This window comes from Ambystoma mexicanum, chromosome 7q, assembly GCF_040938575.1.
Source record: "Ambystoma mexicanum isolate Mex_15411 chromosome 7q, UKY_AmexF1_1, whole genome shotgun sequence".
NCBI classification, from domain to species: domain Eukaryota; kingdom Metazoa; phylum Chordata; class Amphibia; order Caudata; family Ambystomatidae; genus Ambystoma; species Ambystoma mexicanum.
The window spans coordinates 653,218,025-653,245,552 of record NC_090941.1 but is presented as its reverse complement, the minus strand read 5'-3'; the positions used below and the strand labels follow the sequence as shown (position 1 = coordinate 653,245,552).

At 47.3% G+C, this 27,528-nt stretch overlaps 1 protein-coding gene across 1 annotated transcript in view; it reads left to right on the top strand.

Annotated features, from left to right (window-relative positions):
- MTUS2 (microtubule associated scaffold protein 2) overlaps nucleotides 1-27,528 on the top strand; it is a 1,571,269-nt gene that overhangs the window by 1,494,518 nt on the left and 49,223 nt on the right. Inside the window, exons 10-11 of the mRNA XM_069639493.1 lie at nucleotides 4,389-4,494; nucleotides 19,787-19,860. Of these exons, the coding sequence (XP_069495594.1) occupies nucleotides 4,389-4,494; nucleotides 19,787-19,860 (180 nt within the window). The remainder of the gene's footprint in view (nucleotides 1-4,388; nucleotides 4,495-19,786; nucleotides 19,861-27,528) is intronic.

Below are 27,528 nucleotides of genomic sequence, written 5' to 3'. Positions count from 1 at the left end.
TGTGGCGGCACAGTGACATATGGAATCCCAACCACAACAAAGCCTCCTGTGTGAGTAGCACCATAATGTAATTCCAAACCATGAGCTGGCACATCCACGAATGCTCCAAACATAAGTAGGCCGAGTAATGACAATGAACATCCCACAGACACTGTCCCCAAAATGGCCATGGAAATGCATGGGGAACAGCACAGAATAGTGAAGAGCAGCAAATGCAACTGTAGCCAAATGGATTTGCAATGACACATGAGGCAGCCACTTCTGTCAAGCAGAAGTAGATGGAAGGGCCCCCTCATCCTGCAACAAGTGAATGAGTACTGTTACATACAGAAACATAGGCTTACCAAGTGGAGAGTACCCCATTGATTCAATCGTGCTCGTAGGACAGCACACTCCACAATGTTATAGGCCAAATGCCAAATATGGCAAAATCACACTGATGACAGGGCTCTGTACACCCACTGGACTTACCTTGTCCCCATACTGGCTTCCTCTCCCCTGCAGGTGATTCTGGATATCCCCAGTACACGTGGCTCATGACCCCTGTGCATCACCCACACACAGCGGCGAGTGGGCATACAAGGTTGGCCATGCCCGTACACGGATCTGCGTGGAGAGGGCATTTGGACTGCTGAAGGCACGCTTCCGGTACCTCGCCCGCACGGGAGGGGCAATGATGTATGCACCAGAAAAAGCTGGAAAAATTGTACTGACATGTGCCATGCTGCACAACACCTGTTGTCGCAGAAATGTGCCACTGCCCCCTGATGCACATGTGCAGCCACTTGATGATGGTAGTGAGGGCGATGAAGTGCCAGAAGGTGTTGCACATGCACAAAGGGTTGGGCAGAGGGAAGGGAGGTTGGCCAGACAGGGATTGATTGATGGATTCCATTAGAAATGGGTAATAGGTAAATTGTGTACATATCAATTCAACATCAAATTGCATTTGGTACAATCACTACTGTCCATGCATTGTGTTTTTTGTAACGTGATTTATTTTCCCTCCAACAATCCCCCCCTTCCCCAGTGTACAACCCCCAACTGTGCAGTTGCCTCATCAGGCCAACAACAATGTTGCCATGCACCACTAGGATGGGCGCGGGCGCTTCCCTCTCCCAGGACCCTCCGGTGTGCGTGCCCTCAGGTGGCGCATGGACCGGCGCCTCAGAGATGGATCTAGTGAACCCTCTGTGGGTGTTGTGGAAGTAGAGGGTATGGAAGCGCTGGCCATCATGTGCTGGTTATTGGCCTCGCGTTGCTGTTCTGCCAGTGCCGACACTGCCTCCGTGAATTCGTGGACTCGTTGCCCAAAGCCTGTCAGGGCAGCGGTGCATTGTTGCACAACTTGCTGTGTGCGAGCATTGTCCCACGCAATGTACCTGCACCCATGCCGGATGGATTTACTCACGGCCTTTATGTGCCGGCTCTGGACCCTTGCCATTCCTTCCACCCGGGCCTGTTTTGCCTCAATGATAATCCATGACTACTGCCACAGTGACAAAGGTCTCTCCTGGTGCGTCAGATGGTGTACCGCGAATTGGGTGCTGTGGGGGGGGGCTGCATGGCGGCATGCCACCAGACTGGACTGGGCTGCCTGGCTCAGATCGCTGGCCCTCTGGACTCCCATAGGACGGAGTGTCCACATTGGGCTGCGGTGTGCTGCAGCGACGCACAGGCACATGGCGACTCCCTGCCTGGTGTCTGCCTGAGCTTGGGCTTCCATGGGGTGTTGATACCCCTTCTCCATCACTACTGCTTTGCGAGTGTTGTGCGGCGGCATGATGCCCACGTGGAGGTGTTGCTCCCACGTTGGGCTCCAGTTCAGGCCTCTCTCCCTCGGCATCGGGGCTGTGGGTGGTGGCTTCTGGTGAGCTGCCGGTTGCCTCCCTGCGGCCATGTGGCTGCCGCTGCTGCCTGGCGGGGCTGCGTTGGGGTGAGGTGGGTGTTCCCCTGTGTTGTCTCCCATGGGTGCGGTGTCTTTGGGGGGTGCTGGTGGAGGCACGGTGTTGTGGGCGCATTGTCGGTGTGGCCTCATCGCCATCCTCAGCAGGCTAGGCTGTTGGGATCGACGTGTGCCTGTGGGGTACATAGGTGGTGGTTTGAGTACAATGCTACATACATTTGTGTGATGCAGGTCATGCAAACAAGTGTGAATGAAGACAGTGACAATGACGCAGTCAACTTGCAATCCGTTCAGTCACCATGTGGTGCTTGTTGTGGATGTGCATGGAGGTACACTGCATGGGAACGCGTGGTTGGGGTGGACTGCGCTCAGGCTTTTGTGGTTGTGTTGATGCACAGTACCATTCTAGGTAGCTGTCCTATGGGTATGGGAGTCTATCCCCTGCCCCTGTCATTCATGCACTGCACGTACAGGGTCGTCTAGGCAGCACTACAGTTCTAGGGATGTGGCCCTCACTTCCGGGTGTATGCAGTGCCTCAGACACATGTCTTCACTCTCATTCAGATGCATGTATTTGGGGATGGGACTCACCTGCCGTTGGATTTATGCCAGTCCCTGCCTCCGCTCCACCAATGCCCTCAATGGTTCTGATGTCGATGAGGCCCGTCAATTTCTCCTCCCATGGTGCGAGGTCGGGTGGTGGCCCTCCTCCTGTGCCCCTGCTTGCACTGTGCTGGGACAGGATGGCTCACACTCGCAGGTCATTCAGGCGCTTGCGGCAGTCCTCCACATCCCGGGGCACGCGCCCCATTGCACTGACCCTTTGTGCGACGGATCTCCATATTTGGCCTGGGCGCTGGGCGCTGGTTTTACGCTGCTGCAGCTCATTATGGTACGTCAGTGCCTCCTCCACAAGTACCTCAATCTCCTGGTCACTGAACTTGGGTTTTCTGACCCTGTCCAGTGCAGACTTGCCCCTAGTGCACTCTTGACTCATTTTCAGGGTTCAGATCGCGTGGATGGCTTCCAGTGGCTGTGATATCCGACGGATTGTGATTCCCAAGATGGCCGCCTCTTTATTTCCCGTTCCGGCGGTGACACGTTTCCCGCGCGCTATGAGCACGAGGTGGCGGTAGCGCACGGTGCGCCGGATTTAAGGGTTTGCGCTAACGCCTTGGACCGGGGCGCGTGCATGATGACTCGTGATCTGGCGGATTATCCGCCGGGTGCCTTGGCGTTAGCGCTATTTAGGTCCGGCGGATAATCCGCCACATTTACCGGCCAAGTCGTGATGAGGCCCTAAGAATAATTGCACTTCTGCCGAATAATGGCTTTGCATGCACATGGGAAAAGCAAAGTAAACAAAAAGTGCAGATTGTGAGTGTGGGCTTAGATTTGGGATTTGTGCTGCAGATTCTGGTTATGGAGCACATCGAACCACATGAGAAAAGTATGCATTGGTGCAGATTCTGTGTGCAAGAACACACGCGAGGACCAACTGGATAACATCTGGACATACGCACACACATGGATAGACAGCCAAGCACAAACACACACAGCATTAGCAAAAACACTCCCCACACACAAGCCCTCCTCACACACACCATGCACGTTAATATTGCACGTCCAGTTATGCAAACATGAGAACACATCTGAAAATTATATATACACTCACCTCACACGTGCATGTAAGCCGATGACCAATGCCCTCACTATTGATGTAAAACACACATGGTTGTTATCACTGGCTGTATTTAGGGTCCATTAAGGAAAGTCCCACACATTACATATGTTCAACCTACATGTCGCTTGGTCAGATTTGGATTTCTGACAATGACAGTTTTGTGTTTTATTTACAACTGATTGCACAGCATGGCGTGCATCTAAGGTACGGTTCCCTACACGTTGCAGCATATATGCTGTTTGATTGACATCATTTAAATGATATTTTATTTCAACCTAATTATGGAAGAAGTGGGGGCATTGCAATCTCCCAAGTGATAATCCCCTTGAAAACTGAACTGGTGTCAAGGTGAAACCAGGAGCAATGGAGACACTTGAGTCAAAAACAATATCCGTTATTACATCAAAATCCAGTGCACCTTCCCATCAGAAGTAAAACCCATGTACTGCTGTGATCCTTTGGTTTCTCACCTCCAAGGTACCATTGTTTTACCCGGGGTAAAATTAGACATTATTGACCAGGATATACTGATTTTGGCATATGCTGGGATGTGACATATAGAAGCATAAGGATTTGATTATTTGTGTTCTTTTTCTGTAATATGATTTCCTGTAATTGGGAGCATGGTCTGGTTAATCATATAATTGATGTCAGACCTATCATGAATTAGCAATTTTCCAATTCACTGGTGCTTGCAGAGTAATGAATTCATACTGTCAGACTGGCATGCCCCTTTGTGTGTTTGTGTTTTGGGAGTTTATTGATTATTTGTCATATTTGCTTTTGCAATTTGAACAGATTGAGGATATGGTCACCACCCATGCGGCGACAGTGCAAGACCTGGAGACGCACCATACGGAGGCCATTGCAGTCCTGCAGGATGAACACAACTATCAAGTGGAAGGCAAGCTCTGCTTTTTTATGATACTCATTCAGGTGCCTCAGGAATGTACTGTTCTATCAGACAGGCTTTCATGTCACGCTTACCTTGCATTCCATCTGCATTCACCGGCTCTTGTCTTTGGAAGTGGTGGTACAGCAGTGTAACTACCTAACTTCTGGAGTCCACAGGACTCCATGTGGATTTGTGCGGCGTCACCACAAGCAGTATTTGTGCCGCGGTAATTCAGATGTTTGTGAGTAATCTGAAGGATTTACCTCCAACATTTTGCTTGAGATAGATCCTCCACTTGACCTCCAAACCTAATACTGCACTGGTGCTCTAATGTGGTGATAAAATGGCAGTAATCAAATTACTGTCACTTTACTGCCATTTATAACCCCACCGTTGTATTCGCAATGAGGACAAAGCCTTGACAAGAAAATTAAAATATTTTCATGTGAAAGTAAAAGATGTAGTGTACCTGAGCCAGACCATGGATTTCAGAGGCATAAGGCCAAGACAAGGGATTATTGATGACTACCAAAAGTACCCGTTCTCCGAATGGGTTCTGTAGACAGACATGATAACACTCATTAATTGTTGAAAATGAATGATCCTGTAGGTCGCTGTTTCGCCTTACCCTGGCGTGGTGCAGTTCGTAGTGGTGCAAATAACTCAGAAACTGTGCATCCTAAGGCCTTGAAACATGGTTTTTGAGGTCCCTTATGGACCTCGAGATTTGTGTCGGGACTGGTTGAGAACCAACATTTTTTCTTTCCCTTCCCGTTGAACATGGTTTACGGGTTTGTTGGTAGGCACCATCTCGCAAAAATCCTCTAGAAAAGTAAGTTCACCTGATGTGGCAAACATTTGGAAACTTCTGGAATGCTACCTCCTTCACCTTCACCTCTCAGGTCCATTCACCTCTCATACTTCTTCGTCGGCAAGCCACAAACCCACAAACAATGTTTACTTTTGCTGAAATCTGGGGAAAGGGATGGGGTGTCCACATGGCATGTAGCCAGTAATCTAACGGGTATCTATGAAAATGTGGTGCCGATTGGTGAAACGGTGTGAAATTGTATAAGGAATAGAAATTTGCACCACAAACCCACACACACCGTTTGACTTTTATATCTGTAGATATATGCTTAAAGTAAATGTTACTGAAGAGAAAAATCAATTGCAATCCTTTCTGGTAATCACACTAACTTCATACCAAAGTTTTATGAAAGGGTACGTAATATGAGAGGTTTAGGCAGACTGAGATGTGATTCATGTGGTGAAATGATTGCCAGGAGTTCTTGGATGATTTGAAGAAAGCGGTCAATGGTGCATGCTGTGACAAATTGGATTCTGCCCTGCAGAAGTGCAAGGAGGAGAAGGGCTAAAATGGCCACTCAGTCCTTCACCTTGCGTGGTAATCTGGGCCGATGGAAGGCTGTGTTCTTAAGAGGGGTGTGAATGTGATTCATTAGCGACCCAAACAGCAAAGCATAAAAGTCCAAAATAAAGGCAATGTTCAATGAAGTTTCTATCCAAATAGATATACTTTAATAAAAACACACCATCTGCAAAATAACTAAATATAAAAACAGTACACAAAACCCACCCCTGAGAAAAGAACACAGAATATACAAGAGATAGAAGAATGTAGCATTCTGAGAAGGAATATAGAGGTGAAAGGCAAATTGTTTACCACAAAAAGGATATGTCTTTACGTAAAAGAAGTTGCAAATGTGAACTAACCAATTTATAGGGCCCAAATGGACCAAGGGGGCAGTTATTGGTCTACAGTACTTGTTTCAGGACTTTGGCAGGCCGACAGTGTCAAACCCGGCTTCGAGCAGTGATGCCAGCAGATCAAGCTTGGTTCGGGCACAGTGGATCGTATGGGCCCAAGCAGCAAGCAGGTACCGAGCAGGTTCAAATGCAGTAACTCTGTGCGGCTCAGAGATGGTATTCGACAATGCAGATTTGACTGCTTACCAGGATTTCTTTGAGGTCGGGCCGAGTTGAGTTGTAATCGCCAGGACGGATCGATTAGTGACAGTCCAGTGGTTCGAGTCTACGGGTGGCAGTTGTGGAAAATGTTGATTCTGTTGCTCCGATATGCGGTTTGAGCGGCGAGTTGGGTCGAGTCATGGTGTAACTCCTGCTCTGAGTTGCAAGTGTCTCTCCAGCAGTTTTAGTCGGTTTCTGGCTTCGAGCAGTTGATTTGAGCCTAGCAGGTGGCAGGCTCAGCAAGGGCATGATGCAGCATTGAGTGGGCTCTATTTGCAAGCAATTGTTCGATTGTTCGGAGGATTGCCAGAACGTAGCACTGGCAGGACCCTTCAATCCCGATGTTGAATTTGCTTCAAAGGCCGCCTGACCATTTTTGAGGCTGAGTAATGGGGCGCCTTAGCAGACCTGGTCCTCCAGGTGCTTTGAGACCCAATTCTGGGGCTCAAGGACAGGGTGAGTCCTTTCAGGGTCTGCTCTCACGGCCCTGGGGGATTCTGGTGAAGAATGACAGGTACTGGTCTACAGCAAATGTCAACCCCAATGTGTCCTGGGAGTGGGTAGGGGACAGAGCTCTGCTGTGGACTGCTTCTTCTTCACCTCAGTGCTTGAGGGTTTTGGAAAGTACAACTCTCCCAAAGGAGGTCCAGTGAATCCTTCTCAAGTGTTGTTCCAGAGTGAATCCAGGAAGTGGTGGGACACCCCTTCTTTTAAAGGTAAAGGGCCACAGGTGATTGGACTAAAGCTAGCCTACCTTAGTGGTGCAATTGCTATTTTTGAAAGAAGTGAACTTTGCCCTTCTGACATCACACCCAAAGTGCTTTGCGCTAGAGGAATTGGAAGGTACAGGAAGCAGAGAGAGGCAGAGAGAAACAACATGGTGGAAGTTTACTTCCATGGTACAGAGCTCTCCTGACTACTGTTACCCCGCCCCTTCCTTTCTCACTAGGATCAAAAGCCTTTAGCAATGCAGCACCCTGGTGTGAGGCAACTCCCTTTTAATAGGTGTGCTCCTTTGATCCCTCGGCCTAGGGCAGCTGCCTGGTGGATGCCTTTCTCTGGCGTAGGATGTTAGCTACCCTCAGAAAGAAATCATATGAGCAGTGGGTATTCAGATTCCTGTTCTGTCATTTGGCAGGCTCAGCCTGTCTGGCAACAATAGACATCACCTTCCACAGGTGAGCTGACCAACAGGAGCTGGCACATGTGTGATGTCAAATTGGATGTGGCTTTAATAATTATGAGAATACCATACACCATTCCCTAACTCAGGTATGGCTTCAATTCTGCCACCAGGAGGTAGACCTATAACTATAGGGTTTTGGAATAGGGGTGCAAATCTTAAAGGCAGCCCCTGCGCTGCAGAGACTTGGCTGTCAAATGGGCACCTGTGAACCTGCTCTGTGCCACTAATAGGGCAGGCCCTGCAAATCAGTGTACTGATGCAGCTGGACACAGATACATACTATGCTTTTGGCATGGAGTTTACGAAAGGGGAATCTGATCAGCAGATTTCCCTTTGAGAGATGCAATTACCCACATAATTTCATTAATTTCATAAAAATCCAAAAGGCCAGGGCTCCTAGACCCTTGCCAGATGGCAATATGTTGCATATGCACATTGGGAAAATTCATTGTGATGACAGTAATGACACTCAAAGTAACAGCAGGCAAATACAATTTAGGAGCTCTATTTTCCCACATATGTGGTGATCACACGTGGTGATCATGATAGCTTTAGAGTCAAGGTTGATAAGAGACTAAAAGTAAATATGCAGTAATTGAAAATGAAGCTTTGATGGCACACTGGGCAGCACAATATGTTCTTATTGGGAAGATCATGGCACATCTCGCTTGACCACCAAGTGCTAAAGTACGCCATTTCGAGGTAGATGCTTGAATTACAACTCGCTATTTCTCTGAAAATGTGTTTTTAATAATGTGTATCTCTTATCTCCTCCACATTGTTTCCCTACAAAGACCAAGGAATGCCAGAACATTCCCACAACTAAACTTGTTTTCTTTTAAGACATAAATGCATATTCAAAAGGAATGTATAAATGTTCTCCCAAGTAGTCATAGCCCAATCCATCCTAGATGGTCTGGTAAAAGAAATAGGGTACATATCCTTCACTCTGGCTATTGGGGTTTAACCGATTGTACCTAGAATGTTTTTGTTTACGTGTAATTGTAAGATTTGATCTGTTCCCTAAAGGATTATTGGGTGCTTTGGACTGATAGCCTAACATTCCATGATTAGTGGACAATCGATGTTGCATCCAGACTCTGGGCCTCAAGTGTGCCGGTCCGGAAACAACGGTGTCAGTCAACTACCGGCACCGTTGTTTCTGGATCGGCACACTACAGCAATGTGGGCGGGTGCCCTCCCGCCCGGCAGGCCCAGCTCGCCGCCACCCCCAGTTAGCAATACGGTGCATGCAACATGAACCCCTCGTAATCACTCAGACCTTTACTGACCACCCTTACATATCCGCTGAAACCAATGTTCACCCCATTCCCAGCTACTTGCCTCACAGGTGGGACTTAGTCACACAACCTAATGGAGCTTACCTTCAAATGATGTTTCTGTACTGTGCACAGAAACAAAGTTATGACAAAATCTCACATGGTTCCTTTTTAGGTAATGAGCTGAAACCTATTTTTTATTGTGTCATTAGTTTAGAAAAACATTAGCACATTTTATACAGAAACAATTTCTACAAATACATATAGAATTGACCAAATTAATCACAAACATAACCACTCAACGTTTCATCTCATTTCCAATAATACAACAAACTGTGAGCCATACTCTATATATCTTTCTCTCCAAGTAAAATGTAGCTGTACAGTTACATGTAGGTAACCTCTCACAACAGAGTGTGGATAGAGGTTAAAATATTAACCTAGGGCAAGAATCCGCAGAATATCACACCCTCCCATCAACCGGTGCTGCTTCCGGTAGGCCCCTACTTCAGATAGGCCCCTGATTTTGCCCCATCTATCCGAAGTTCCCAATACATTGAAACGAAGGCGCAAGTAGACTGCTCAATATTTATATTTAGGCAATCTTACAATATAATCAGGCACGGTCAGGTATGGTCTGTGATGATAAACCAGCTCCATGTTCATTTTATAGCGGCAAAGGAGATCTTGGTCATTGCTCCATTGCTCTAATTTTATTTTTGGAAGTACTTTGCTGGAATTAATAATAAGGCAATCTCTGTTCAGACCAGCTTCCTCTAAAATTTCCTCACAAGCCACACCAAACTCGCGTAGAGGCGCACAAGAATCTAGAGCCAGACATTTCTTAAGGTCTTCAAACATTGACCTTTTAGGTGGAGTACGTATTTTACCAAAGTACCTAAGCTTTGCAGCTCGCACAGATCAAGACCACGAAACGAGACCTATCTCATGCCAAATCACAACATAAGGTGAAGCCATAGGTAGCCGTAACAACTTTTTCCAGAATGTACTCTCCATCCTATCCAGACGTTTCCAGTTAATGTTACTTAATTCAAGCCAATATAACAAGGTTTGGAGTGCTTTGCCCTTACAGAAAGCAATTAATGGATTCAGCATATATCTGCAATATTACAGAAAATCTTTTTTACACTGTGCAAGCAACTGCGCCCACTTCTGCCTTAGTATTGCCTTCAGAGAGTTTATATTGACCATATCTGAGATTACAAAGCCCAGATTTCAATTCTTTCAAGGTATCAATTTTACGACCTTCTGAAAACCAGGCCTGCCTCATTTTGATTTCTTAGTTGGAACGGTCATAATGACCGTTTTCCTTATATTAATAATCAGGTGGTTTCCTTTCAGATACTGACCTAGGGCATTCAGGGAACGCTGTAAACCCACCACTGTGTTATTGAAAAGAAGGCTATTGTCTGCAAAAAGGAGGATGGGGATTTCCAGCTTCCCCAATCTTGGTGCAAAGCTTCAGCGCCCTTTCAGACATTCCACAATATCCACGAGAACACAACCCAAAGACCCATATTTGTCAGTATCGACCCAAAAGATCGTATCTAGAGGGTCGTCCATATAGTTTTGCCACATTCGGCATAGGTATAAAATACTGAATCCGAAAATACCACGGTAGGTGAGCGGGAGTTGCAGCGTTGTCCCCCACACGCCTATTTGGGTATTTTCGGGTTCATGGGCTGTCCCCCGCATACGAGAAACAATGCGGGGGACAAAAAATATAAAAAAGAGAAAAGCTGCAATTACAAAATGCAGCAGAGTGGGCCTCGGTATTTTGCAATTCAAGCTTTACGCCTACGTTCTTTTAATGTACATCCATATTCATTGGTGCCAGGATACCCACTTTATCACAATTGTCTAGCCGTACTTGTATGCTCGTACATGAGTGCAATTCCCCCAAAAAGCAGAGTAGGCCACCTGCAATGTCCCACCCATGCAGCTTATTTCAAAGTCACACCCAGTCCACAATATCAAACGCACTAGCAAGATCGATTCTATCAAGATGCACTGGTGGGGAGCTCGACAGAGTGCTCTCAGCTTCAACCATTGCATGATTATCCCATACAAAGTGGTGCCACAGTTCATTCAGAAGCCTGTTTGATATGTTGTTGGCAAATAATTCTATTTGCCCACCTTGCAACTCAAGCAACAGGTCAGCAAATAGTTTAGAGGAAGAAACTAAAAAGGTTATAGATCTATAAATTCCCCATCTTCTAGGATTACTGACCATAATTTGCTCTCCGATTTATATTTGAAATTGGGTACACCATCTGGGCCAGATGCCCTTGACCCCTTAGACTTGTTAATGAACAACTCAAGGTCCATAATAGACCAACTAAAATCCCACGTGGTAGTTTCTCCATCTCAAAATTACAATGGGTTACCTCTTTCGAGTAGAATTTCTCTCATAAAGTCATTCCACACTCCTTCTTAAATCACATTTTCTAAAGCTTCTTCACTCATCCGAGTGCGGCCCAATCCTTTATTGATTATTTCCTAAAGCCTAACAGAATTAAATGTACTAACACATACCAACATATCTTGAGCCACCCCTTTGTCCAGCCGGTACCCGTTTTTTGATTTTCGTCACTCTCTCAACTTTACATAGGGGCATCTCTGGTACTTCTCGAATTTCTCTCCTTAGGTTCTGTTTCCTAGTTTGTACTACATCATCAAAATCCATGCTACCTGAGAATCCTTTATAACCAACTTCGTCAGGCGCCCTTAACATTTCATCCCTAGAATCCTTAATAAATCCTAACCGGTCAGGGCCAATCCACCCATTTTGAGATTGCTCCCACAAAACCCTTGTTAGCATATTTAATTTAAATATCGCATTATGTGACCATCTGAGTCTATTTTAACTGACATTGGTCTGTAAATTTACCAGGCTCACACCTAAATCTGCTCTTTGAGCATCAAGTGTGATGATCACTGAAAAGTAAGCATGAAAGTTTCTACACCTTTCAATAGATTTCCAGAAATATAGATGTAATTCAGTATAGATTTGTTTACACCTCTACCCCAAGTATATTTTCCAACATAGTCCCCTGGAGTATTTCCATTCAGTAGATGAAGGCCTCAACTAGCCATTAAATCTGCTCATCTATGTCCCTGAGCCCTTGAGGCCACAGATATATTCTTAATATCACCAGGTACACCATCTTTAGCTGGATAACCATTTCTTGAAAGGGGTCCCACGTCTGTTGGACGTATTTCTATACTGCAATTCAGATCTCCCATTAAAATCACTCTTTTCAAGCCCTCTACACAATAACACTCTATAAGGAGTTCATTGACACAGTCAAGGAATGTATTCTCGTCATTTCTACAGGGGTTCCAATAGATGTTCATCAATATTTTCTCCCCTAAACCTTCCCCCCATCTTCCCTTCTGAAATAGCTTAACAGCCACTATATCTTTAGAATCAACTCTTATCCTTCGCTATGCTGGCAAAAAGAGTTGCAAATGCACAGCATATAGCCACCCTTTGGCTGCCCAGTCTGCCCCTTAGCAGCTTTATTTAGAAACAAATTATAACCATCAAGTTAAACCACTCTTCAACCACCCAGAGCACACTCTGCCAGCATTTGGCCATACCACCTGACCTGCACCTCAACGAATGCCGCTGCAAAGGTAAGCCCTGCCGGGTCCCCTATTCTCAATCAAGAGCATCGGCTCGGTTTAAAAATGCTCGCCGCTGCCCCTATGATTTCCACTGAAGCCTCACTGAATGCCGACCCGCCTCTGATGTCAGCTGATTGGCCCAAAGCTTACGATATGGCCTGTGATGCTGGGAGCCGGCAGACGAAACCGACCCACCTCCAAGGCCAACCTGCAAGGCCACTGCTTCCTGTCTGGGACTATCCGGGCATCCACATCTCTGCCTGTGACCCAGACACATCATCATCCTCCTCTCGATCCACATCGTCTTCGCTGCCTGCCTTACTGCAAGCATCTCATTCTGACATGAGCTGCGTGATACGCTTGGCACCAATAACGGTAAGGAGCGCGCTGCCTCCAACCTCTTGTCTGGCGAACCCAATTCTATGCATTAGTGTTCCCCAATGGCCAACCCCCACCCCTCACCTGCAGCTGCTGCCACATCGCCTCACCATGATGACCCTCCCTCCGCCTCCTAACACACCTCTCTGACCTTATCCAGAGAACACAGTTATACTGTAACTCACCTCCATCCCTAAAGGCAAGCTATCTAGACCAGCGGAATGCCCTTCCACCGATCTCCAACAGTCAAGCCGCCTTGCCTTCCCTTCCCGTCCATCAAGTGCATCAGCAAACTTCTATCCCACCCTCTACTGTGAAATAAAATCTTGCCTTTGCCTCCTTACTTGCACACCATGGGAGACCAATACACCTAGCATCATCCCTGCTAGTACCTCAAATCTGCTGCTGCCCTTCGACTCCATTCATGCCACCACTCCAACCCATACAAACAATGCCCTCTCATAAATCTCTACCTGCTGACCACACGACACCCCAGGCATACCCCACATCCAGCTCCTCCGCAGCCTACACACAATCACCCCTATTCCACCCTGATGCTCACAACACCTCTGCCCTCCCCCTCCCTCTCTCGCCCTCGCCCCATGCCTTCCTAAGCTCCCTTGCACATGGTACAACCCTCACCTCAGAGCCAGATGCCTTACACGTGGCGTCCGCCCAGGCCTTTAACCTCATCTGCACCACTATCCCATCTAACCCTCAACCTACCTACCTACTGCCACAGGCCTGTCCCCCCATTACCTCAAACAACTGCCAGCAACCCAGCTAGCCCCAGACCATCTCGGGAACACCTAAAGATGCTGGCTTTGCACCTCACATACCCTGCACCCAGACTACCGCCAGACCACCTAGGGATGCTACAAATGTACCTCACCTGGCATGCCCTCCTACCACCAAATCGACCAGAGTCTCAGAGAGCTCTCTCCACCAAGATAAATATCATTCCTTCCTCATCCCCACTCAACTAGAATACTGAGCTCACCATCAGTGGCACACCACAGGTTCAACTTCCTACCGCGACCTGCCTCAGAATGCAGCCTTCACCTGGCAGTGCACACTATGACCAGCCCTCCCACAGCAGCGCCACCCTCTACTTCACAGTGCAACAGGCACCTCAGATACTGCGCAGCCACCTCCTGCAGCCCTTCTCTAGCCCAAGCCCCCCGCAACCCATAACACCATCCAGCACCACACCCTCCGCCCTCTGTATTGCACATACCCTACCACTCCTGTGCGCCCTAATCAATGCCAGGTCAGTAATGGCCCACGGTCCAGACATCCTGGACCTCATTATTGCTAACAACATCGACATCTTGGCCATTACTAAAACCTGGCTCACCCCCTCTGCAGGCCCATCCCTCTCCATCGCCGTCCCTGCTGTGTACGCCATACTCCACGGAGCTTGATCGCTAAGAAAGGGTGGCAGGGTTGCCATAGTGACACCCTCCCACTCCGCTCCATTACTTCCACCCAACTCCCCTACTGCAAATTCATCTGAACTAAACTCAACTGCTTGTCCAACTCCACCATCACCCTCCACCTCATCTACCGACCCCGGGGCCCAGGCACATCATTCAATGGCAACCTCACTCAACTTATCTCCACTAACCTCAAACCCACTTTCCAACTCATTTTCCCGGATGACTTTAATCTAGGCTTCAACGACACCTCTGACACAGATAAATTAGCCCTGGGGAAATCCAGAGACTCTCTGGGTTGGATCCAACGCATACTCCGCCCCACTCATGCACAAGGATACACACTAGATTGGCTCCTCGACTACAACAGCTCCATCATTTCCAATCTACCCTGCCCAGGGTCAGACCACCATATCATTACCATCTCCATTCCTGCTCCCAACAAAAAGACCCTAGCTAGCACTCCCTTCCACCTACCCTCGCCCGCAGCACTCGCAACCTCACCATTGATGAGTGACCTCTGGTGTACCAAAGTCAAGACGCCCTCATGGGGAAAATCACACTATTCCAATTCATAATCAGCAGTGAATGAACCGGCACATCGGATACCCAGATACCCAACACACTGCCCGATTTACCGGTCCATTTTCCGATCCATTTTGCTCCTTTCAAGTTCCATCCAATCAAGGGTTCTATGTGATGTTACCAAATTGATTTATAACGTATGAAATGTTACTGAAAAAAACTAAATATTGAATTCTTTTATTTTTTTATTGGGGGTTCCCCCATCCAATCCCCCTGTTGCCCCATGCTTGTAACCCCACCCTGATCCACCCCACACCTTTTAACCCTTTACCCTCACCCCTTATATATTTATTTTTTGTTATTTTTTCAGTAACATTTCATTTGTTATTTTATTTTCGGTAACATCACTGGGTACCCCGACCAAAATCCCCGACCTGGCCTCCATAACCAAAGGGCTCAAACCCTCGAGTTGCAAAGATGATTCCTGCCTAGCTTCCCTTATAAAGCAATGTGCAGAACACCTATTTCCTCTGATTGCCGCCATTATCAATTCCTCCTTCTCCTGCTCTGTGCCTCAAAGAATCCTGGGTCTCCCCTCTGCTCAAAAACCCTTCCCTAGACCCGTCCTCCCCTACCAGTTGGTTAGTAGTTACCAGCCCATAACCACCGACCATTTGCTCCTGAAAATTCACATACCTCCAAATTCAAGTCTTCCTCAGATCTCACCACATCTTGAGCCTACATCAGTACGTCTTCCGCCCCAAACATGGTACCGAAACAGCCCTCTTACACCTCAAAAAACAATTTGATGATGGCGTGGATGCCAGCAACCTCTTGTTACTCCTTCTCCTCGACCTCAACCATCAGATTCTCTGCCACAGCCTTACTTCTTCTGGCCACTTCTCCCCATGGGCCGCCAAATGGATCTCCTCCTTCGTGTCCAACAGATCCACCAGAGTCTTTGCTGGCACCACCACTAGCCCACACATGCCAATTGCCTGCGGTGTCCCGCAAGGCTCCTGCATCTCACCCACCCTCTATAATGTGTACATCAAGCCCCTATTTGATCATTTTAACTCATTGCGAATCTCCTACACAAACTATGCTGACGACACCCAAATCCTCATCCCACTCTGGCATCTACACACAGGACACCCTCAAAGTAAATATCATCCATGAAACAATCCAACTGTGGATGTCCGCACACAGCCTCTGTCTAAATGACGAGAAAACAGAACTTCTCCTCATCGGTTTCCCTGCTGGGCTCGCCAAACTTGATACCGCCTTCAGCCATTTCAGCATAGATGGCCAATTTATCCCAGTCGCAACTGCTGTGAACACCTTGGGCGTCTACCTAGACGCATCTCTCATGATGACTCAACAGATCAATTATATTGCCTCTATCACTGCCTATGCTACAAAACTCATCACTGCAAGCAAACCCTTCCTCTCCACCCAAACCCGACACATGATCGCACGAGCCACGATCTTGTCAAATATCGACTACTGCAACGCATTGCTCTGAGGCATCTCTGAGAAAAACTTAAACATCTAAGTTATTCAAAATAACACACTCTGTGCAATGCTAGACCTTAGTAAGCATAACCACATCTCTGACGGTAGAAGGTCCGCTCACTGGCTCCATGTGCATGAAAGAATAATTTTCAAAATCCTGTCCAACAGACACCAGTGTCTATCAAATAATGCGCCTTCCTACTTGACCTGTAGGATTAACAGACACATGCCCGTCAGATCCCTCTGATCTTCACACAACCACTGCCTTGGCATACCGAGATTTAAGTGCAAAAGAGCCAGCGGCTCCAGCTTCCCTCTCTCCTCTGCCTCCCTTTGGAACGATCTCCAACAACCGTTGCGCAAAGAGCCTTCCTTCCCCCTTTTCGGTAAAAAGCTCAAAACGCACCTGTTCATCTAATGACATCTACCCTCATCAGTGCAACAGTATTTGAACTATCCTTACTCATCCTGTGTATTCACTCTGAACACAGTGCCTAGGTGCCCATGGGCTTTGTGCGCTACTATAAATGCAAAATTAAAACAATAAACATGTTTCAGGGTTTCCAACAGCCAGCCCTCTTGCAATACTATTATATCGTAGGATGTTAAACAAGGCGCATCTTTAGGGGGATTAATAAAGCTATTGAATCCCCTACTATTCCACGACAGTAGCCACAAAGTACCCAAATGTACTTCAAAAGTGAGGGTGTAGACTCATCATATGATGAGACAAGGGCAGAAGCCAACCACGACCAGTCTTCCTGGGTTTACCACCCTTGACCTGTCCCGTCCCTAACTGAACTGTTCTCCCCCCAGTATTACTGATGGTACATTTAATTAGTTTGTAACTTAGTGGGAGGGCAACTACTCCCTCGGACAAGAGATCGCCATCACGTCAGAGATCCAAATCTGAGGAACCAGCGACGAAAAAACAGAGGGCAGCTGAGGCTAAATCGTCTTCCGGCCATGATAAGGCCAAGTATTCATTGCCTCCTAAGAAACCTCTTTCAAATGGTGAAAAATCCCACATAGTCTCTAAGCACTCTTCTCAGGGTACTATGTCAAAGTTGCAGTCGGAGATACCAAAAGATAAGGGCTGACACCCGTCTTCGAGCTCTGCTAACTCATGCCGGAAATCTCTGTCGTCGACAGATGAGCATAAATCGTCAACAACCTCCTCAACCTCGTCAGCGAAAGTCTTCTTCAGCGAGCACCAAGAAACACCACTCGTCATCGGTGGTCTTCTTCCGGACATGAGTCTTCCTCAAAATATCCCACAGTGACCAAATGATCATCTAAACCATTGTCTACTTCACCAATGATGATGTCAACCACGACGACAATGACGTAAACGACAGTCTTGGCAGTTATCAGACACATGGCACGCGGACCTAGACCAGGATGCACCAGGTAGCCTGCCCAGCTTTACCCCTGGACAACAGCAGAGCTTTCCACTCCATGATGGTGAAAGCCTGCCAAGAGTTTGGCCGGATTCCTGGAAGAGGAGAACAAAAATGGCTTCCTCTTTGATCATATGGGAAAAAGGAGGGAAGCAGTATGTTCCATTCCAATTCCTGATCATGTGTGGCAGGAAGGTCTCCGGACCATGAAACATCCCTTTATAGAACTGGCAGTGAAAGGCGATTGGAGAAAAAATTCAAGGCTCCGGATTCCAAAAGCTACTGATGTGTAGTGCCTTGACAGAGTTAGACCTACTTTTAAGTTAGTTGCCCTGTCCCGTTTTTTTACCTTTTAAATCTGGTCACCCTATTGCGGTCCCATCCCACGAGCGAAGAGCACAAGATGATACACCAGCGAACTTGCAGCAATTCCAGAGAGCACATGGACAGGGGCACCCGCATCGCATCACGTTTCAGATGCGACTCCAGCATACAGTCTACGGAAATGCCCATATTCAGTTCTTTATATTTGCTAAAGAAAGCTGCTTACTTATGTGGTCACTGCTCATTATTCATATAGTGTTTCCATTAAACTGATGTGCATTGGGGAAACCGATATGCCACGTGATCCCGCTGCAGCCGTTTGTCAGGGGATTTCATCCCAGAATCAATGCGCGAGCCAGAGAAGCACGTTCCATTAAGCCGCCACCACTTCCCAGGTTTTTTGGTGCACTGTAGAAAGACGATTGTGCCGAGTAACCCTTTAGGATGATGACTTAGCATTCCTGCGTGCCTCATTCCAGCGGTCATCCCATTTCGGCGCAAGCGGTTTGGCGCAACAAGTCCGGCACAGGGATCTTTTGACCCCCGCACGTTTCGACGCGGCTGTTAAAGGATTTTAATTAAATGTAAAAAATGTAAGGATTGATGCTGGCTTGAACCCTGGCCTATAGGGTTGTGAGACTGACAGTAACAACTTGGCTATTGAGATCTTATCAATCTCAAATGCATCAGTTACTCCTTTTAACGTGGGTCATTCTGAATATGTTACGCTTAATGTAAGCAACTGTTGCAGCTGAAATTGATAAGATCGTTGTGGCCTTGCGGTTAACTGCTCAGTCTCACATTTGAATTGCAATGCAATGTTAATAAAACTTACGCTGAACTGGCTGCGCCGGAGGTCGTGCCAAACTGGCTCCTGCGGCGAAACGTCCACGCCAAATCGGCCTGTGGCGAATTGGTGGCGCCGAAATGTCCTGCTCGGTCATTCCCGGTGCACCCCATTTTGCTGCGGCCAGTTTCAGCGAGGGCCGATTTGGCGCAACAGCCAGTCCGGCGCAAAGATCTTTTGGCCCCAGCACGTTTCGGCGCAGGATTGATGCTGTCTTGAACCGTGGCCTGCAGAGTTGCGAGACTGACAAGGTAACCACTTGGCTATCGAGATCTTATCTATCGCAAAAGCACCAGTTACTTCTTTGAACTTGGGTCAGTCGGAATATGTTATGCTTAATATAAGAAACTGTTGCAGATGAAATGGATCACTTCATTATGGCCTTGTAGTTAACTGTTCAGGCTGCTTAGTTTCAGTATGCGGGCCTGTACTGCCCTCTTCTGTATGACAATAATGTTGCATCGGTTTATTGGAACGCATTGGCAAAAAGCTTTGCTTGCGTTCCTGTGTATTTTTGAAGCCATCATGTATTAAGGATGTGTTTTATCATGGGATCTGTGGGCAAAACATGAACGAAATATGAAGGTCTGTCTACAGACATGCACTGTTTCGCAACTGTTAGTTTGTTTTGAGTATTGCACTTATCAGTGATGTAATATTGTGCCCACTAAGTTGTGTGTGTTGTACTGTACAGGCAATAGCTCTGTGGCGGCCCTTTGCTTACCTGCCGTTATACTCATGATTGTTCTACCCTCGCCTCTTTGCAGAGCTGAAATCTACCCACGAGCTCGAGAAGAAGACCCTGGAAGACAACTTTGAAAACCTGCGCCTCTCACTCCAGGTTACTATGGCCGGGATCCCTAGAGATGAAATGAGGGGCTAATAATGCACTTCATTTGGTTTGGGGGTTCTTGTTAAGTGCTATACACCAGCCCTCGGCTGCCTCGGAGCGCTTTGTGGGGGAGGGGAGGGGGTGCAAAGGGAGGTGGGTCCTGAAGTCCCTCAGGCCAGACGTTTTTATGGAAGGGCAAGGCACTTTCCCAGGGCCCCCACCTTGGAGGGGGTCCCACAAGGATGCCTGATCTAAATACATAAGATTCCATTGCTCACCAGTCTTAAATAGCACAAGTCTGGGGTGCTGCTGGGGCTCTAATCCAATTGCACAACTCTGTAGCATTCTTTCCTTCCTGTGGGAATTATGTTGATCATGTGCAATAGGCAACAGTGAAATGCATATTGATAAATTGAGTGCCACAATGGTTCAGAAGTTAGCTCAGTGTGTGAAGCACCCATTGCAGAGATATGTGTCCATATGCTAAATTAGAATATCGCATTTCAGCCAGGATGGCTGAGCGTTTCCTATGTCTGAAGTTTAGAAACCTGCCTGCATATGTACTTGGTTTTGCAGAAAAACATCTGCTACTATCAGCAATGTGCCTGCACCAGATAGGGCTTGCTATAAAAACGAACATATCATCCGTATGGTGAATGTCTAGAAATTGGTTTGTTCAGATGTGGTGGTGTAAAACCTAGGCAATCGCCTTCAACAATGGCATAAACTGTTAGTCCAAGCGGTGAATACGTATTGAAATTCAATTCTATGGAACAAAAGCGTTCATGCTTGTATCCTGGCTTTGCCAGCAGACGATACAGTGATCCTCGTCAAATCATCTAATATATCTTACACTACTGTACTGTGAGGTTTGCCTTCTTGCATGCTGCTGGTATCGTTTAGCCCATTACTTGATCGTTCTTCTTATGTAGGCCATTTGGGTGGAAGGGTTGGTAGACAGAAGAGAGTGGACCAGATGTTGCAGGCCTCAGGCAAGCATATTGTAAGGCCTACATGTTTGACACAAAAAACTGTTCGCTTTTTGATAAAAGTTAAAGGTTTTTAGGCATGTTTATAAATGAAAATGTCACAAGGCATTGTTTTGGAAGTATTTAAAGCTTAAAAATACAAAAGACAAACCCAGATACCATTGTTAAATCACATTGATTGGTACGCTGGTACTCATATACTTTCCTTGATAATGGAGAGAATGAAGCTAGAACCATTCACTTTTTGCATAACACCCTTCTATAGTATTTTCTTTAAAAATGGTCATGTTTGGTAATGTGATTTGTGTACTTTCCAAGTCCGTTTTTATAAAATGAGATTCTTTTAGTTCATGGTAATAACTGGAAAAGAAAGTGTTCAAATGCAGAAGTTTCAGAGTTGGCACGAACCACAGCTTCACCCCGTCACCCCTTAACCAATGTGTGTTCCTGGGTATCTCATTTAATCTTGTATTGCATAATCTCTCAATATTGCCAGTCCCTAAACCTTTCAAAATCATCAGCCCTTCAGAGTGATTTCCTTCTCATGGTATGGTCTTCATAAAAGACTTATTCATGGTGTCACTGGCTATAGGGATGCTTTGACTTTAATAGTGAGCATATTTCTATCACACACCCCATGCATTTGTTCCTTTAATATCTAATGGCAACACTATTTGAAAACCATATCCTACTTCTAATCTCAGTCTGTCTGGATAAAGCTGGTAGCTTCTAATCTGCCTCCACTATCCATGCTACGGTATGTGTAGAGTTCTCCTTCCTTCCAATTGGTCTCCTCTTTCCATGCTTGAGCACATGTGCGTTCTGTGAGGCAGCTAATGTGAGTTGTCTGTCTATTATGGGTTACATGTACCTTTTACATACCATCCTGCATTAATACTAGAGGCTGCATACCTTCCTGGATGTTATTGATAACAAATGATCCTATATGTACTAGAACAGGAACCTCTTCGTAGATTGCTAATGTTGGTCTTCAAATGCTACTTGTTTATCATTCTGATTAGAGCGAGAATGAAGAGGGCAAGGGGTCTTAAAGGGAGTAAACGTGCTTATTATGCTGCAAGACAGCATATCAACCTATAGGTTGTGCGCGCGACGGGTGGTGGGCCCAACCAGTATTCTTGATCCCTTCATTCCTTTTGTTTGGTGGAGGGGGCCCCAAAGATGTCCGTGCCCAGGGCCCCAAAAGTACTTAAGATGGCCATGCCTCAGGCGGGTTGTGGGGTTCCACTGGAAGGGCGCATCGCCCGCTGCTGAGCACATCTCTAAGGGAGCCTTGCTTTGGGGGATGCACGGGTCTCCCAGCACTGGCTCTAGTTTGACAGGTGCTGAATCTGGTTTTAGCGGTCAGCATTGCCAGCAAGTGGGAGCAGTCACGCGTGTAATACGTGGCCTGGCAGGTGGTTTCCATCTCACCCCCCTCAAGCATGCCACTGGTTTAGTCCAGCATAGATTGAAAGCTCTCGAGGTTATGCATGCACGTGATTTACTTGCCCTGGGCATTCATATATCGGCATAGTTTCGCGTGGGACTTGGAAGTAATTCCAGGGGGGTTTTATCACTTTTTCCGGGAGGATGCGGGGGCATCCAGCTCGCTATGGAACTGGCCGGGGGCACTACTGATTTGTGATTTTAAAACTCATATTCCCACAGGAAAATACAAGGAACTGGCAATTGCAAGGTTGGTGGAAATGACCAAGTGAAAGAGTACGTGTGCATTATCAGGCCTATTACAGGCGAGTTCACAATGTCTGCTTCTGTCTCAGGTCGTCTCACAGGAACTCTGTGCTGCGGCCACAGGGTAGGCAGCGGCATCAGAGTCACCACTCAGCCAGTTACTTCTGCAAACAGCAAAACCATCTTCCAAATAAAACAGCCCATTCAGCGACAAGGTAGTCCACACCTAAGCTTGCCACTATGATAACATGAGCAGTCGTGCACGCAGATGGGAACCGAGCCTTGATGAAGTGCAACGCATAATTGCTCTATCAGAGGAAACAAACTCACTTTCACAAAAGCGCCAAAAAAGGCCAATGCAAAGGTGCCTTTGAATATACCATCATAGTCCAATGAGCGCACGGGAGGCAAAGTCTCTTACCAGTTTCCTTCAGTCACTAAAGAGCAGGGGAGGCTTCAAATCCAATTGATGACCCTCAAATATTTCCACAGCCACCCATTGGTGCCCTGATAAAATAACTCCCCGTTGTCCTGGGAGGATAGCTCAGTGGCAACGTGCACGCTCTGGGTATTAGGCGCGTTATAAATACCCTATCATATCTTCCCCCCCACGTCTCAAATTAGGCCGTTGGCGACTCTGGTATCACTTGGCCAGACAAGTCTGGCTCAAAACGTCCCTCACATGTACCTTACAGATGCTATCCCCAGGTTCAAGTGACCATGTCGGGCTTGTGCCGTCCCATTGTACTTGGGGTCAGGGATCTGTCAGTCAGCTTTCTCAATGCTTCATCCCTGCCCCCCACAGCTGTTATGGGAAATTAGTAATCTCCTCGTCTGTTGGGGGCCAGGCTCGTGAATCTGGACCACTGAAAACGAGAGAAAGCGTCCACAATGTTATTCTCCGTCTCTTCAGGTACCCACTTCCTTCCTTTCTTGTCCTCATTCTTCTTTGTGTCCTTCATCAGGTCCCTCCCCCTGCTCAAACTCTAATCCTGAAAATATATAAATTAATTCCTTTTTTCAATGTCCTCTCCTTTGTTGCCACAACCAACAAAGTGATGAGTGGAAGTTTAATAACTCTGAACCACTGCCACTGCTCTGAGCAATCTTCCACACCCCCGTTTTTAGCTCGTCTTCCGATTCCTAAAGGGGTCCAGCCATATGCAAATCAGTCAGGTCCTGCCACCAATGGGAGTAGCACAGCCCGAACTGCTAGGCCAGGTCCCTGCTGTACAGAAACGCAAGCAACCCCTGACATGAAAGGATGTGCCGCACCAGCCCTCCCCACCTTGTTCTCTTGGGAGCTGGACCTGGGCTTGCCCTTTTTCCCCCCTGGTGGATGTTGAGGGTGTCCTCATGTGTGACCCTGGCTAGGACAGACCTACTGCTTGCCCCCACGAACGTGCCTGCAGCTGGAGGGGCAGGTAGAACATGGCCACCTGGTGCTCGACTGACCACTTCCCCTCACTCTGCTGACGGTCAAGCTTGCGTGGGACCCACCATCCATTGTGCTGTGCCCACGCCTGACAACTGACCCTGTACACTATGCAAACCCGGGAGAACCCCTCGGCAATGTTCTTATTGTGTGCATTCAGTTGAGGAACATAATCAGGAAGGCCAACTCCAAGTGAAGTCATTCCATGACCCTGTGTTGGTGCAGCACCACTGAGGTTGTTTGGGTCCATACTGTGCCATTATGTAGACGGTATCGTACTACGGTATCTATTCAGTAGTGTGGTATAACCAAAACCAATGACTGGAGGCAAAGAAATGGAGTTTCCCCACTATACAGCTGAAACGATTGCTCCTGCCCACTGATGTCTGAGCATCGGGTACACTGCCTACATCATGCCAAACCCCATGTTACTGGGCCATAGTCCCTGCTCCCTGCTCCTCCATTGAGGCCCATTTCTGTGAACTGCGCCTCGCATTACTTTTACCAACATTCTCTACCACAGTCATACCCCCTTCCTGCTCACGGTGTGTGCCAAAATAGTGTCTGCCATTGTTCACATTCCCATCCTCATCCTGCTTTCCCAGCACTTGTTCTCACCAAACTGTTGATATGCTCACCCAACACGTCCTAGTATCCTGGTGCCACTGTCGAGCTGTGGGCACTGATTTACTCTGCCCCAGTTCTTTCATGCCTTGGTCAGTGCATTCTTAAACACGGAAGCCCCCTTGGTCTTTCTCCTTGGGTGGTCTTTCCTTTAGGCTCCTCAATGTTTTGTCATCTGAGGTTGTGGCCCTGGCACCTCCACGCCTGCTCATGGTACATGCTGCATGCTGCGGGAGCCTCAAGCCGCTGCTGTGCTGCCACTCCTGGTGCAGTACATTGGGGACCTGCTGCACCTCTGCCGTGATGGTGGGGACCTCACATTCCCCTTTCAGGTTGGTTCACTCCTCCCCCTGTGAAAAGAGGGAAGGAGAAGGCATTTGCTATGCATCCGCTGCCTCCCCTCTCGCAGTCGCCCGTGTAATCGGCCAATCCATCCCTATCTGCTTGGTTCCTGCCATGATCTTCTTAAATTACATCCATACATTGACTAGCCCTTCATAAGGTACACGGTTTGTCATTACATGATTATTAGCCCAGCAATATGTGTCTCAGTTTTTCACCACTAGGAAGGCTCTGAGAGGGAAACGTACAGCGAATCATTGTTACATTGGGTATTAAGGTAGCACCTGTAATGCTGACCTAAAGGCGCCATTTATCAATATAACCCAAGACGGAGCTAAGTTAAAAGCCCAAGCGAAGCAAGGGCTTAACTGTGTTCCCACATCATTACCTGACTAGTAACACCCCCGTCGCCCCTGCTCGGGTCATATTGCTATTAGTACCCAGGCAGAAACGGTGTGTTAATGGTTTCTTAACTCGAGAAAAGGAAAGACTAAAAAGATGGCTGCCATGGATTGTGGAAATCTCACTGCTCTCTATCATGCACCTGTGGGGCGCTTAGAACTTGCTCCCAGCTGCGACCCACTATGCTCTATTTCCTGTTGCTCCCATGTCACTGCAGCAATCTTCTTCGATCGGCCATTTCTCCATGGGCCATTTTGTCACTGGGTGCCTGCTCCTTATCCTTCCGTCGCTCCAGTCACCCCCCCACAGCTTGAGCTAACCCGGCTGCTCGCCGGCCATCAGTTGACGCTCTCATGCTGGCTGCAGCAACATATGGTTTCCTATCCAATGCCTTGTAAGTGTGAGTGCACCAATACCGTTTTCATTTTAACGATTATATAACATTTCTGCCAAAAACCTGCCTGAGTTGTATTCGCATATTCTGCTCCGGAATCTTTCTTCTTCTAATTCCTCACTATCTACTTCGTCAAGTCAGACATTATGCCTACTCTCAAACCTCTCGGAATTCCGCCACTTACTAAATACTGGGCTACCGCAGTGAACTCCCACAATGCATTGCCCTGCTTTTTTGATCGTTCTGGTCTCACAAATGTCATGCTTCCTCTTTTTGCTGCTGCTTTAGTATGTGAGAAGACATGTGCTGCACAACCTTCCTATTACTCTTGAAATCTTCCATTGTTAAAATCTGTCTCTGTCACCTGCAGCCAGCAGCTAACTTGCAAAATTAAGAACCAATACTGGATTGCAGACCACTGAAAGTTGCACTTAAATCACTGGATGCACATGGCTGAGGTATGTGGAGACAGGCAGGGATGCAATCCTCTGGCAATGGAGTCCAGAAAATACCCAGAATGAATGGCATGACAGTCTATGGTCTCCTATCCAAGTGTGAGTGCGACAATACACTTTTCGCCACGGACATTACATTACGTTTCCGCCATAAACTTGTGGAAATGTTATTATCATATTCTGGGCGTGATCCATTCTTCGTTTTCACCCATCGTGTGTCTCTAATGATTCTGAGACTCTTCGAGTCTGTGCCCGCGGTTGAAATGAATAAGAGGTAAATACAAATATATATATAAAAGTATAAAATAAAGGCAATAATAGGAATTAGTAGCCAGTGGGGGTGTGGTTTCGGACTTCCAGCCAATGAGGAGGCTCAGAACGAGGGCTTTACCACATGGAGCTGGAGGCCACAATCTTCCCCCACCATGTGTGCGGTAAGTTCTCCCCTGCGTCCCCATACCCCAAACCCCCATTTCCACTTATTTAGTACCCCCAACTTCCCTTGCGCTGCCTTGTCCCTCGTCGGCGGCAGCAACAGCAGTTTCCTTACTGGCACGTCTCTAACTTGCGAATGGCCGGCATGGAAAGGGAGATTGGACTACGTGTAGTTCTCTTCTCCCTGATCCATGGCAGCTATCTTGCCCTGCTCGTAGCTGCTTCGAGTAGCAGATATATTGGGGGAACCTGTTGTGGCCATGTGTAGACTTGAGGCCATTGGTTCTCGGAGTGTGCCTCCCAGTCTACTCTGCACTGACTTTGCCTCCTGAGCAGTAACACACAGTGGTTACTACTCAATATGGCAACAGCACAGACATGGTCCAGTGACCACCTTCGTTGCTAGAATGCTGCACAAAAAACATATAAGGAAGGGGCTCAGGGATTAAATCTTTGTTTTTATTAACCAGGAAGCGTAGTGTTTCTCGCAAGTGGTCAATTTATACATGACTCCCACGGGGTCACAATGAGCACAATTAAACCCTAGGTATTTTGGGAGAGGTGGGTGTTATGAAGAATTAACTTGTAAACACAAACAAAGACACCTATTTGAATACATAAGGGTATTTGAGTTACCTTTCAAAGCTACCCAGCTGCCACCTTCTGCCTGTATTTTTGTCAGAGCGTACAAAGTCCTTGTTATGTATAGTTGGGAAAACTGTATCCTACACTGGCATCTGTCTACAACAGATGGGAGTGCGGGGGGAGTTATCCTCACCACATACATGGTTAATCCTAGATGATCAAGCCCACTTCCCATCGTGGAGAAAGCTTTGTTGCCCTTGCCTTCTGCACATCACAGTAGGACGTACCGATGAAGAGGGTATAGTTGAACCTCTTGGTCTG